Genomic DNA, 14,521 nt, shown 5'->3' with positions numbered 1-14,521 from the left:
GGTCTGGGGGTACCTCCCTGAAATTAGTTTTTGCAACTTGGGATGTCTGGGACCCTGATAAAATGGACAGCGTGTGTAGAAACCAGGAGGTGGTTTTAATGTTATGGCTGATTAGTGTATGTTTATTACACAACTGAGTAATTGCTTTTTTAACAGAAAAATGTCCTGGATAGTTTGGAACATCAAGGTAGTTTCCCTTCCATTCATAAAATTCTGTCACCCATCAAGTCTTACGTGTGTGTGTGAGATTCTGAAAACCAGTTATTAATGATTAATGAACGTGAATGTCCTTTTTAGTAATGCATAAGCCGGTAACACCCAATTTCCTCCTCTTTGATCAAGGTGAACTCAATGGCATGACCACTGACCTCTAAGAAACTGGGTAACCCTGATGACATGTGAATCAAAGTGGTTGTATATGCTTCCACAAGGCTGATTATTTTTGTCCGAGTGAAACACTGATTGAGTTCCTGTCTCTTAGGAGGTGTTTAAACACATACGAAGCTTTTGATTGGGCTAACCCACTCACACCAGTGATTTGACACACATGTGCACACTCAAGGTCATAAGGTCACACTGATTCACCCATTTTTCCATATAATTCACAGAGAAGAATTTACAAAAATACACAGTGCTGCTTGGAAAAGCTATATTTTAAACTATACACTTACCAGCCATAACATTAAAATCACCCCCTTGTTTCTACACTCACTGTCCAATTTATCAGCTCCACTTACCATATAGAAGCATTTTATAGTTCTACAATTACTGACTGTAGTCCATCTGTTTCTCTACATACTTTTTAACCTGCTTTCACCCTGTTCTTCAATGATCAGGACCCCCACAGGACCACCACAGAGCAGGCATTATTTAGGTGATGGATCATTCTCAGCACTGCAGTGACACTGACATGGTGGTGGTGTGTTAGTGTGTGTTGTGCTGGTATGAGTGGATCAGACACCGCAGCACTGCTGGAGTTTTTAAATACCATGTCCACTCCTACCTAGTTGGTCCACCTTGTAGATGTAAAGTCAGAGACGATCACTCAGCTATTGCTGCTGTTTGAGTTGGTCATCTTCTAGACCTTCATCAGTGGTCACAGGACGCTGTTGGCTGGATATATTTTTGGTTGGTGGACTATTCTCAGTCCAGCAGTAGCAGAAACAGTGAGGTGTTTATGGTCTGCACAGCGACATCTGATCATGGATGGCAGTATGTGGCTCTCTGAATGTGATAATCCGAATTGGGTTAAAAACGGGACAGAACTTGCCTGCGAAAGCCACATTCCTTTTGGTAGAATGTTCTATGGTCAAACATGGTGAAGGTTTACTGATGTTTTGGGGTTGTTCATACACTTGACAGGCACTGTGTGCGGAGGGCCACACCCCCATCAGCATTATTCCTCAGCCCTGTGCAGGCGCCATCAGTCAGCCAGCAGGGGCCGCAGTCGCACCAGTTATGAGGACCAATGATCCGACTTTCTTACCCTCTAACCCTGAACAACAGCCAATCGTTATTCATGCCGCTGCCCAGCCCAGTCGGAGGAGCAGAGCTGAGATTCGATACGATGTATTCGAAACCCCAACTCCGGTGCGCCATCTGAGCGGTAATTGCCCTTTTAACCTAATTGTCCTTTTAACCTTTGCACAATGTTAAGCACCATTACTTGCAACTAAAATTTACTATATTTGACTATGATTTTAGCTTAATTTGCAGAACTGTTTTGAACTGGCTTCAGGTCACACCAAAGCATATCTACTGGGGCCAAGCTTGACATTTCAGGATCAGAATTTGTTATTTTTCTTTGTATTAGTGTCCTGGTAGATAGGGCAACACGATAAGACTTTATTGATCTCCAGTAAAAGAGAACGGTAGTACCACTTTACCAATACTCAGAAGAAGCTTAAGTCAAATGTATCTAAGGGCAAGTCTTAATATAGCAAAGCACCCTCACACCATCAGAACACCACTGTCATGTTGGACTACTGATGTTTGTTCTGTGAAATGCTGTATTTGAAAGAACATTTAGAATAGAACAGAGAAGCGGTATATATGTCAAATTTCTTGCACATGGTATACATCCATATTTAATAGATTGTTTAAGGTTCCTTGATGGTGCATTGGAAAATCACCCACTACCACTGGGATCCAGGGTTCAAATCCCTAGTGGTGCTATCAACCAGTTGGATGTCTACAAGGTTAATTGGCTACGTCTTGACTGAGTCAATACACACGGCATTGGCTTAGAAATTATCTATTGATATGCTGAAAAAGTTATCTGGTTATTTATTTAGATAAAGTCATGTCCTCATTGTAGCTGTAAACTGTAAAATCTACAAGGGTAATGGGATCAGATGAGGATTTTCTTTACTGGATTTCTCGTTATGGCATTAGTAAATAATGATTTCTTCCTGACGTGTTAATCAAGGACGAATTAAAGCCTTCAAAATGAAAGACACACACACACACACACACACACACACACACACACACACACACACACCTATTCAGACAAGGGTAATAAAATTCAAGCATTTTTATTAGGTTGAAACAGTTCCTTGCTTAGAAAGGTCATTAAGCTTTATATAATTATATATAATTTTTTTTATCATATATATAATTATATACATATATATTCATTTTTGGAATAACACTATAAAAACAAAAACAGATACTAATTAAAAATATGATTTAAAGACATATTTAAAAAAGGAAATAAAACAAATGTAATACTTATTAAAAAATGGTCCCAGTACAGTTTATTATACAAATGTCGACAAAGGAAGAATAATAAAATAATAATTAAAAAAAATAATGTAAAGGAAAGGAAACAAATATAAATAATGTTATATACAGAGCATCGGAATGAGCGAAAGAGTGAAAGAATATTATACAGAAAGCAGAACAAGGAATTTAGAACCAGAGGTCAAATTTACAATGTTACAATGTGACCCAATCAAGATCATTAGAAAATAGGCAGAAAAGGCCAGGACATTGGGAGAAGACTCATGGGAAAAGGATTACATATGAAAAGCAAGAGACATGAAAGCATGGATCCTGCAGATCGTCAGCCTACACGGTCTGAAAAGGTAGATGAGAAGAACGTGGTTCTGCAGAAGCCTGGGATGTACGCAGCCGGACTGTTTCAATGACTGACTTGGACCTTTTAGAGTGGGGTGCAATGGGATCTCACAGACATTCACAAACAGGCTAGAATTAATAGAATTTGACTGAGAATATGAGGTTGTATAGACTAGAGGTGTAACACATTTAAAAAAAGGAATTAATAAATGCTCAGTATTGCGAAACGATTCATTACCTCTAAGAACCCCCTCACGTCCTGCCTAGATTTATAAACACAGCTGGACCAAACTGGCTAAAAGCAATGACTGCACTGTGTATAGAGATGGAACTAAAATAAGTACCTGGTGTTAATCACTACTACACAATTTTCAGTAGTGCCATGCAACTAGCAAACCAACCCAGCTCCACAACTATACAGGTACACTGTCTGCCAAGCCACATCAAAAGGCTCCGTTCCAAATACATCCTTTTTAAAAAAAATGAATTTTCTCCCGATTTTAGCACATCCAATTATATTATGCTTTCTCTCTAATGGTGCTGACCCCCGTCCCGATTGAAGAGAGCGAACCGACACACACCCCCGCCGACATGTGAGCAGTATCGTACTGCATCTTTTCACCTGCACGAGGCGAGTTCATATGCGATCAGCCTTGTGCGCGGAGAGACACACCCTGATCAGTATTATTCCTCTATTATGTGCAGACGCCATCAATCAGCCAGCAGAGGTCGTAATTGGCTCCCTCCCTGGATGAACAACAACCAATCGTTGTTCATATAGCTGCCCAGCCCAGCCAGATGGCAGAGCTGAGATTCAATACGATGGTGTGCTTTTACCGGTGTGCTTTTACCGCTGCGCCACCTGAGCGGCCTCCAAATACATCCCAAGTATGCACTTTATGGTAGCTTAGCAGCTTAGTAGCTTAGCTTTATCAGGGGTGTAAAAGTGTAGGCATGAAGAGCATTACTGTGCTTTAAAAGAGACACTTCAAAGACATGCATCTTTGACACACGCTGGAACCAGAGCTGGGCTCTCGAATACGTCGTATCGAGTCTCAGCTCTGCCTGCCGGCTGGGCTGAGCAGCCACATGAACAATGATTTGCCTGTTGTTCAGATAGGGGTGGGATGATTATGGCGCATGCACAGAGTGCCGTCAGGGTGTCTCTCCGTACACAGTGCTGATCCACATTGCACTCGTCAAAGTGTAGGTGACAAAATGCATACAGCTGCTGCCCACATGTCGGAGGGGGCGTGGGTTAGCGTCGTTCTCCTCAATCAGAGCGGGGATCGCATTGGTGGAGAGGAAGAATGACGCAATCAGGCAATTGGATGCGCTAAAAGGGAGAAAAAGGGGAGAGAATGCATAAGTTTAAGTATGTTTTACACCTCTATTGTGCCTGTGAATAGACAGCCACATAAAATGAGATCTCAGACAATAACAAAACCCCAAACAAGCCTGAAAACTATTTCAATAAAAGGGAAATAAAGCGTAGAGTACAAACACTGACAGCTGAAGTCGTAATAAATCCATTCAGCAAACTACAATCACATAAAACAGCAATGAGGCACTTGCTCGGGTTGCATGGGATTTAGGTGGGTCTCGTTATTGACATTCCTAATTCCATTCTTTCTTAATATACAAGCACCAAATTCAATCTGACATTTCAATAACATTCAGAATTTAACCTAAAACATGGTTAGCCACTGTGCTATTATAGTAAAAGAAATCTACTGGTCAACAAACAAGCAGGCATTGTGTATCGTCATTTAGCTGGACCACTTTTTCAATAATCGTTTTTCAACTGTAGCCTTTTAAAGCAAAAAAAACTGAGGTTACCATGATTTGGCAACCTTCCTCACCCCAAAATGCCTAGAGCTAGGTAAACAATCAAAAATATTTAGTAAACAAGCATGGCCCAGGGGCATTAACGAAACCAAAAAGCCAATGCACCAATGCAACTGGAACAACGATTGGCCTGTTGTTCAGATGGGGTGGGATATTCAAGCCACATAGGGGCTCTCTCATAACTAATGCAATTGCGACCTCTGCTGGCTGATTGATGCCGCCTGCACAGGGTGTGTATGCAGTGTATGGATTTATGATTTCAAGCAAAGTATAATGCCAATAGTATGTACACACCTGTCCATATTAATACACTTTCGTCTTAGAAAAGGTCCACCAAGCTCATGGCCTCGACACTTCGTATAGTTTATGCATTTTCTCCCTTTTTAGCATGTTCAATTGCCTGATTGCGTCATGCTTCCTCTCCACTAATGCCGGCCTCGGCTCCTATTTCAGAAGAATGAAGCTAACCCACACCCCCCTCCGACACATGGGCAGCAGCCGTATGCACCTTTTCACCTACACTAGACGAGATCAGCAGCAGATCAGCTCTGTGTACGGAGAGACACACCCTGATCCGCATTCCTTCCCCGCCATCAATCAGCCAGCAGAGATCACAGTTGCATCAGTTATGAGAGACTCCCTATCCGGCTTAATGCCCCGCACCTATATGAACAACAGGCCAATCGTTGTTCATGTGGCTGCTCAGCCCAGCCGGCAGGCAGAGCTGAGACTCGATACAATGTGTTTTTACCGCTGCGCCACTTGTTCGGCCTAGACAGGCCTTGTTAAGGGTGTTTTTCTGTGCCGCACCCAGTATATCTCGGAGATGCTAGAGCACGTGACACTCAGTCTAGAATGAATAGGTTGGAAATTAAAATAATAAAGAAATCACTGGCATTTTTTTTTTGATGTGTTACTGCATAAAATGAATAAAAAAAGGCAGCTCAGGTGGCACAGTGGCTGGCCTGAGCAGCCACATGAACAACGATTGGCCTGTTGTTCAGATAGGGGTGGGATATTCAAGCCGGATAGGGACTCTCTCATAACTAATGCAATTACAACCTAAGAGTGCCGTCAGGGTGTGTCTCTCTGTACACAGTGCTGATCCGCATTGCACTCGTCAAAGTGTAGGTGACAAAATGCATATGGCTGCTGCCCACGTGTCGGAGGGGGCATGGGTTAGCTTCGTTCTCCTCAATCAGGGCGGGGATCGGCATTAATGGAGAGGAAGCATGACGCAATCGGGTAATTGGACGCACTTAAAGGGAAAAAATGCATAAACAAAATATATATATATATATATACATATAAAATGGGCTTTTTCAATCTGTTTGTTATAGCAAAGGGATGTTATAACATACATAAGAACATAAATCTGTTAAGTAGCTTGTAAACAATGCAAGGCTGGTGAACCAGCCTGCTATAGCCAAGCGGCTCGTTAGGTTAGCAGTGAGAAACAATTGAAGTACATTCTCAAGTACATTCGAGCAAACATTCTTAACCGAGCCCATTCCATTGTGTGTGTAAACACTGCAGCAAAACCCACGACGTTTCGGAGGGGGAAAGCACAACGTTGGGCTGTTCTGATTGCAATCGTAAGGTTTAAGGTTCACTAATAGGTACCTGATTGTTGGTCCTACATGGGGGAAACAAGGTCAGCACAGATCTGATCTCTGGACAAAACAACTAAAACCACATAAGAATCGATCATACAGGTTGTGTATTTGTGTGTAACTTGGGTATGTGGTCCAAACATCTGGCTGCAAGAAAAAGCAAAGTGAGCTCAGCTTCAAGGTCCAGCTGTTTAACCCAAAGCCTATTCTGCAGTATATCACTGTAGTTATATTTATCTCAGGACACCCTAAAACCCGCTCCTAAAAACAAACACGTGATGGGGAGCGTATTTACACAAGAGGAAAAACAAAGAGGTACATATTAACAAGACCATACACAAAATTACAAAATACTCAAAAAGGCATCTTTGACTTTTGTTTTTGTCCCGTCTGACAAAAATGCCATTTCTCTTATCTTATCTCATCTTTCAGTTCTTCTTCCCTTTTTTGTAATAACAGCCAGTACAGTGCTGAGCATGTGTGTAGCTGAATGTGCGTGAGAGAGACCGGGGAACGGAGGACGTCACTCTCCGCGCAGGGTCCCTACTTGAAGTTTGCGTAGTCAGAAAAGGCATCGATGTATTCCTGGACCACTTTGTAACAGAATTCATACTGCTCCTGCATTGTGACATATAAAAATAAATTAAAATCAGTAACATGGAGGACACAATGTAAGTAGGGATGTAACGATGCACCACAAGACAGTTAAAAATCGATTCACATGAGTAACGATTCAAATCGGTTTATATTCACTTTAAACAGCAGAGTAAACTGGCGCTATTCAGTTCGCCTGGTTGACGTCGCTACAGGGTTGCCAGGATCGAAATTTTTCATCTTAAGGTACGAACAAATTTCGGATTATGAACAGAAATTCGTGGAACACGTGACGTCATGAACAAGTTGACTCTCTCTCTCTCTCTCTCTCTCTCTCTCTCTCTCTCTATCTATCAATATATATATATACAGTGAGTGAACATTCAGACAGCGGACTGTGTTTTTCCCGGTGTTTTCTTTATATTTTGTACTATTCTATATTAAAATGTCCCCAAAGAATGTGCAGAGAAAGTGAAAAAAAATCTTTATTTGTGGTGTTGTATAATTATACCTGCCAGTAGCTGTCACTGTGTATCAGACAGAGGGGACAGTGAGTGAGAGAGAAGAAGGAATTCGGTTCAGTAAAGTATTCTTTCCTTCATGCAATTACACCTACAAAATACAACACTATTGAAATAAAGAAGGAAATAGTAGAGAAATATGAGAGTTATTGTTGTTTCTGGTAGATACATTTTATATAAAAAAAAGTGGTGTGTGTTTTATGTACAGTACAGTACTACAGTGTATTGTTGTTTATTACTGTTTTTTACAGTAATGTCTATTCTATAATTTAAGATTTAAGGGAAATATTATTGTATTTATAACAAAAAAGAGCATTTAAGACATTAGAAAGGTTAGGTAAGGGGGGGTTTGGGAGGTCTGGCACAGATTAATTCTATATACATTATTTCTTATGGGAAAAATAGGTTTAACAAACATTTTGACTTAAGAACAGCCCTTTGGAACCAATTACATTCGTAAGTCAAGGGTCTACTGTACAGTATTTTATTTTTTAAAGAGAAATAATAAAAGGAAACTTTGTCATAATTTGTCTTCTATTTCATTTTGTTTAAAAAAAATAAAATAAAAATCGGGAAAAAAATCGTATCGTGAACCCAGTATCATGAATCGCATCGCATTGTGGGTAGAGTGTATCGTTACATCCCTAAATGTAATAATATGCAAAACACCAATTTACTACAAACATTTCCATCACAGCAGGGGGGCTGGAGCCTATCCCAGCTTTTCAATGAGTGCAAGGCACACAGTAACACCCTGGATGGGGCGCCAGTCCATCGCAGGGCTGACACACATACACACATACACTCACCTATAGGGCAATTCAGTGTCTCCAATGAACCTGACTGCATGTTTTTGGACTGTGGGAGGAAACCCACTCAGACACGGGGAGAATATGCAAACGCCACACAGAAAGGACCAGGACCGCACCACCTGGGGATCGAACCCAGGACCTCCTTGCTGTGAGGCGACAGTGCTACCCACCCAGAATGATCTTTCTGTTGTATAAAAACAAGAACTCACCAGCGTCTGCACCATGTGCGGTCTCTGCAGTCGAAGGCTCTTTACTGTCTGAAAGACGTCCAGAATGCCTTCAGCCTTCACTCGCTCCAGAACGGTGCTTAGAGCGCAAAACGTCCCTGTACGACCTGCACCAGCACTGTAAAACACACACCAAGGTACACAAATAGTTCTCAGTACCCAAACATTGTACTGCTGTTTGTTTCAACAATGTTTAAAAGTGTGCAATCCAGTATGGCTCTAAAAAGCACACTTTCTGTCATTATTAAACACCCAGGTGTAAAACAAAGACATCGTTTACCTGCAGTGTACTGTGATTGGGTGGTTTCCAGACTGCTGCTGCTGTTTCTGCACAGCAGCAATGATGTTAATCATGCCTTTACCATCAGAGGGAATCCCAACCTCTGGCCATCCGTGAAAATGGAACTGACGCACGGCACGAGCTTTATTTTCCTACATGCAGACACAGAACGAGAATGAGGAAACAATAGGAAACAATATTCTAATATACTGCTACCATTGTCAGTGCAGCAGGTGGGATTTTGTTGTGTACTCACTCTGGAGTTTGTAACAAGCAGATCTCTAACAGTGTAGCTCTCACATTCATCCTCTCTCTTTAGTTCAATGGACACATCTCCACACACCATGACTCCATCACTAGGCCAGTACTGAGCACACTTCTCCTAGAAAGGGAGACACGAGAGTGAGAGGAAAAACAGATATGACAAAGCAACAGCATCTCATCTGTCTCGTTTATTATTATTTTCTGTGTAATATGTAATTTGCCATGAAATTCAAAATTTAAGGTTTGTGTGTAGCGATATAACATTTTTCATTTGTGTAGTGTATGAAATGAGATGCAATATAAGGTGGTCCTAGCAATCATACAGCAATCAGGTTAGAGTAACAGACTTTTCTGTGCTGTAGTGTGCTGACAATGTTTGATATACTGTATGTGTTTACGTATTGAGTGAATTTTGTCTCTTTGGGGATTCCACAGTTAATGGAAAAGTGTGCTTCTCTACACACGTGATCATCTCTCTGTGGTCTGTGCTGCGCCTCAAAAGAACAAGCCAGTAAAGTGTTACGCTCCAGACAGTTTGTCTGTGTACAGTTAATTTCTTTCTTTATAAACTCGGCAAGCTCTAAAGACGCTCCAAACGTCCAAGACGTCAAAGTCTAAAACCGCTAAAAACACGACTCAGGTACGTCAGTTTGGAAAACCCCCAACGGTAGGTGTAAAAACATGGACAACAATTGTTATTCTTGATCTATTAAGGTAGGCTGTGCTGTGTATTGTAGCTGTCATTTATTCTATGAATTTATTTATGTATGTTATTTACATGGTCAGTAAAATTAAGCAAGTTTTCATGTGAATTTAGTAGGGCCCTAGTTATATTCTGTCTCCGTCCCTACCTGTCCTCTTTCCTCCAGTTCCGTAAGCATTACAATGGAGCAGCTTCTCCACTCCCAGATCATCCTCCAGAAGTCCTCAATGGTTTGCTGCAGAGGGCCTTGACTCACAATGTAGGAGTCCTTTTGTCTATAGCCCTGCACAAAAAAAAAAAAAAAAAAAAAACATATAGACAATATTATGAATCAAAATATTACTTGTATTATAAAAGGGGCTGTGAATTCTGTGTGTAATTAGTGTAATATTGCTCAATGTCAATCAATTCTAAGAGAACTACATGGCCAAAAAGAATTTTGCCTGACCATGAGCTGGTTAGACATCCCATTAAAAAAGATAGTATAAAAAAAAAAAAAGAGTTATTTATAACAGCCATTCTTCCGAAAAGGCTTCTTACAAGACTTGTAGAAATTTGGGCCCATACATTTAGAAGAGCATTTGCATAGCAGAGCACTGATGTTGAATAAGAAAGCCTCAATTGATGTTCCAGTTCATTTAAGAGCTTTTCATTAGGACTGTGGTCAAAACCATGTACAGGCCACAACATTTTCCAAAAACCACTGATGTTGAGTTCTTGCAGATGACAAGCAACTGAGGTTACTGCTCAGGTGGCGCAGCAGTAAAATACGCTAGATATACTAGAATACATTGTATCATATCTCAGCTCTGCCATCTGGCTGGGCTGGGCGGCTGCATGAACAACGATTGGCTGTTGTTCATAGGGTTAGGGACAAGCCGGATCATAGGTCTGCAATTGACTGGCTGATTGATGGCGCCTGCACAGGGCTGAGAAATAATGCTGATCAGGGTGTGGCTCTCTGTGAAGAGCGCTGATCAGTATATATGAACTGGACTTCAGCAGGTGAAAAATGCAGTCTGTACTGAGCACGTGTCGAAGGGGGCGTGTGTCAGTTGAGAAGCGTCCTCAATCAGCAGTGGAGGGTTGAATCAGTGGAGGATGCAATCAGGGAAATTAGACACGACTAGATTAGGGGAGAAAATTGGGGAAAAAATAGTGGAAACACGTAGTGGGATTCGAAATAGTAACTTTCTGATCACTAGTACAGTACATTAACCACTGCTCACAAGATCTCCATACAGCAATAGAACCCCTACACTATAACTAATGCTTCAACTAGCTTCCAAAATATTAACCAATTCACTCTTATATAAAAACAATGTCTAGTAACTTTCTGAATGGCTGGAACTTACGTCGATAAATGAGGCATTGACATAGTCTGTGTTCTCCTCACCACGCTTCACAGGAATAATGACTCTGTTAAACTCATCTGAAAATATACATTAAAAAAAGGAGAGTGAGAGGAAGAAATGCATCAAGTCCTGGTTCATACATTTTGTCGATCACATGCACACTTACATGGAATGATTTGCAGCACACGGTTTTTCTTCATGTTGGCTGGAAGGTTCCCGGTTCTCATTTTATCATTCTGGATTTTTATGGAGGTGAGTTTCTATGGAGATAGAGCAATAAGAAAGTCAGACAGGCATGAGATGAACGTCTATCTTCACCTTCACATGAAAATGAGCAACAGTACTGATGAGCGTTCTCAAAACCATCACAGTATATGAAAATCTGGTCATCTACAATTCCCTCTTATTGGAATCATGCTTCTAGCTGGTCGAGACACTTTGACACACATGAAGTTGCTGGCCACATCCGTTTACCTGCCCACAATGAGGTAACAAGAGAAAGCTGCATTGCATTGCATCATCCATTGCTAGTACAGGCAAAGATGCCTCAAGTCAGACAGCAGATGCTGCATTTGCAATGTTCAACCTTTGACACTTCCATACAGGAAGAGGCATTTGTGACTGTGTGCCGTATGCATTTTGTCACCTACACTTTGACGAGTGCAATGCGGATCAGCACTGTGTACGGAGAGACACACCCTAACAGCACTCTTTTCCCGTCTCTATGCAGGCGCCATCCATCAGTCAGCAGAGGTCGTGATTGCATTAGTTATGAGAGAGTCCCTAACTGGCTTGAATATCTGAATATCAACAGGTCAATCGTTGTTCATGTGGCTGCTCAGCCCAGCCGGCAGGCAGAGCTGAGACTCGATACAATGTATGCGAGATCCCAGCTCTGGTGTTCCAGTGTGTGTTTTACCGCTGCGCCACCTGAGCAGCCAGAATTTTTTTTTCTATATTGATTTAAAATTAATTGCTTAAATACCTCCCTTAAATCATGATTCCCGCACCTGTTATTCGAATTCAAAAGTGTCATTTCAATATTTAATTACCTTTTCACAACTCAAAATCATTTATTAGTTTTGTTCTATATTCTTTGGTGCTTGATTATATGTCAAATAGATTTGAATGAGAGTTTCTATAAGTGTTAATCAGTTTTCTTTTTACCTTAAACTCTGCCTCAAGCCCACCACAACCAGCTCCAGGTAAAGGTGCATAGAGTTTGGCTAAATGACACTCTAGAGAGGTTACTTCTAACTCTGTGTCTCCATACAAGTAGTGTTCTAACAGAGCTTGGAAAATAAACACATACTGCATCTGTGGCAGAGAGAGAGAGAGAGAGTGAGAGAGAGAGAGAGAGAAAGAGAGAGAGAGAGAGAGAGAGAGAGAGAGAGAGAGAGAGAGAGAGAGAGAGGTTTATGCACTTCAATATTTCTGTTAGATTTTTTGATTATTAACTAAAAATGGTGTGAATTGAACTAACATCAGTCTGGACCATCTGACACCGCTGAGCTCGGATTCTAGTAACAAAGCCGAACACATCCACCTTCTTCTCAGCAGCCATCATATCCAACATGGCATCAATCACAATGAAAGTGCCCGTCCTTCCCACACCCGCACTGAGAAAAGATGATACGATAAGACATATTACCATGGAACCACACGTCAAAACAAAAACAAAAGTCAAAATAAGATACATAAAGCAGACAATTTAAGCAGTGAAAGGTACCTGCAGTGCACCACTATGGGTCCGGCATACTGTGGGTTACACGTTTTAACCTTTTTAAGAAACTTGAGCATGCCAATGGGAGTGAAGGGCACGCCGAAATCGGGCCAGCTGGTGAAATGGAACTGAGTGACTGACCTCTGTGGCTTCTTACCAGATAGGTCGCCCACCTATAAGGACAGAAAGACAAGATAAACAAACTTTAATTTGCCATCAAGCAATAAGACAGAGGAACATTGGGCAAATGAGGCATACAGTACCTGCTGAATGCAGAACTTGCGAATAGTGTAGTCCACTAGAACAGTCATATCCTCCACAGACACACGAATGTTCCCATATGTCCAGCATCCCTGATCTGGCCAGTACTGAGCACACTTACACTAAAATACAGATCATACACAATTTTAATTACCATACTTACACAAGTGCACTGTTGAACAATACCGATACCATTTTAATCGTTTTCCTACATAAAATGTTGAGCGGCTAAATAAAAAGATATGCTTTACATTAACATACCTCTTTCCTTTCCTTCAGGTTGGTCACCATGACAATGGTGGCAGTGTTCTGCTCCCAGATCATTCTCCAGAAGTCATTGACCGTCTCTTCTTTTGGCCCTAAAACCCACACAGAAACCTAAATTGTTATTTGGATGTAAGTGTTGCGATTGTACAGACGTCTTATATACACTTTATATACAGTGGGTACGGAAAGTATTCAGACCCCTTTACATTTTTCACTCTTTGTTTCATTGCAGCCAATTGGTAAGATCAAAAAAGTTCTTTTTTTTTTGCTCATTAATGTACACTCTGCACCCCATCTTGACAGAAAAAAAACAGAAATGTAGATATTTTTGCTAATTTATTAAACAGGAAAAACTGAAATATCACATGGTCATAAGTATTCAGACCCTTTGCTGTGACACTCATATTTAACTCACATTGCTTTCCATTTCCTTCTGATCCTCCTTGAGATGGTTCTACTCCTTCATTGGAGTCCAGCTGTGTTTAATTAAACTGATTGGACTTGATTAGGAAAAGCACACACCTGTCTATATAAGACCACACAGCTCACAGTGCATGTCAGAGCACATGAGAATCATGAGGTCTAAGGAACTGCCCAAGGAGCTCAGAGACAGAATTGTGGCAAGGCACAGATCTGGCCAAGGTTACAAAAGAATTTCTGCAGCACTCAAGGTTCCTAAGAGCACAGTGGCCTCCATAATCCTTAAATGGAAGAAGTTTGGGACGACCACAACTCTTCCTCGACCTGGCCGTCCAGCCAAACTAAGCAATCGTGGGAGAAGAGCCTTGGTGAGAGAGGTAAAAAAAGAACCCCAAGATCACTGTGGCTGAGCTCCAGAGATGCAGTAGGGAGATGGGAGAAAGTTCCACAAAGTCAACTATCACTGCAGCCCTCCACCAGTCGGGGCTTTATGGCAGTGTGCCGACGGAAGCCTCTCCTCAGTGCAAGACATATGAAAGCCCGCATACAGTT

At 41.4% G+C, this 14,521-nt stretch overlaps 1 protein-coding gene across 1 annotated transcript in view; it reads right to left on the bottom strand.

Moving 5' to 3' along the window:
- Positions 1-6,909: 6,909 nt before the first annotated feature.
- ptpra (protein tyrosine phosphatase receptor type A) overlaps positions 6,910-14,521 on the bottom strand; it is a 45,630-nt gene continuing 38,018 nt past the window's right edge. The window contains exons 12-23 of the mRNA XM_063012280.1: positions 13,544-13,641; positions 13,285-13,404; positions 13,028-13,194; positions 12,782-12,917; positions 12,466-12,615; positions 11,465-11,558; positions 11,299-11,375; positions 10,092-10,226; positions 9,233-9,358; positions 8,977-9,128; positions 8,679-8,814; positions 6,910-7,160 (exon numbers count right to left, since the gene is read on the bottom strand). Coding sequence (XP_062868350.1) covers positions 7,086-7,160; positions 8,679-8,814; positions 8,977-9,128; positions 9,233-9,358; positions 10,092-10,226; positions 11,299-11,375; positions 11,465-11,558; positions 12,466-12,615; positions 12,782-12,917; positions 13,028-13,194; positions 13,285-13,404; positions 13,544-13,641 — 1,466 coding nt within the window. The 3' untranslated portion in view covers positions 6,910-7,085. The remainder of the gene's footprint in view (positions 7,161-8,678; positions 8,815-8,976; positions 9,129-9,232; positions 9,359-10,091; positions 10,227-11,298; positions 11,376-11,464; positions 11,559-12,465; positions 12,616-12,781; positions 12,918-13,027; positions 13,195-13,284; positions 13,405-13,543; positions 13,642-14,521) is intronic.

The sequence above is a fragment of the Trichomycterus rosablanca genome, chromosome 16, assembly GCF_030014385.1.
Source record: "Trichomycterus rosablanca isolate fTriRos1 chromosome 16, fTriRos1.hap1, whole genome shotgun sequence".
Lineage (NCBI taxonomy): Eukaryota > Metazoa > Chordata > Actinopteri > Siluriformes > Trichomycteridae > Trichomycterus > Trichomycterus rosablanca.
This window is presented reverse-complemented; position numbering and strand designations above follow the sequence as displayed.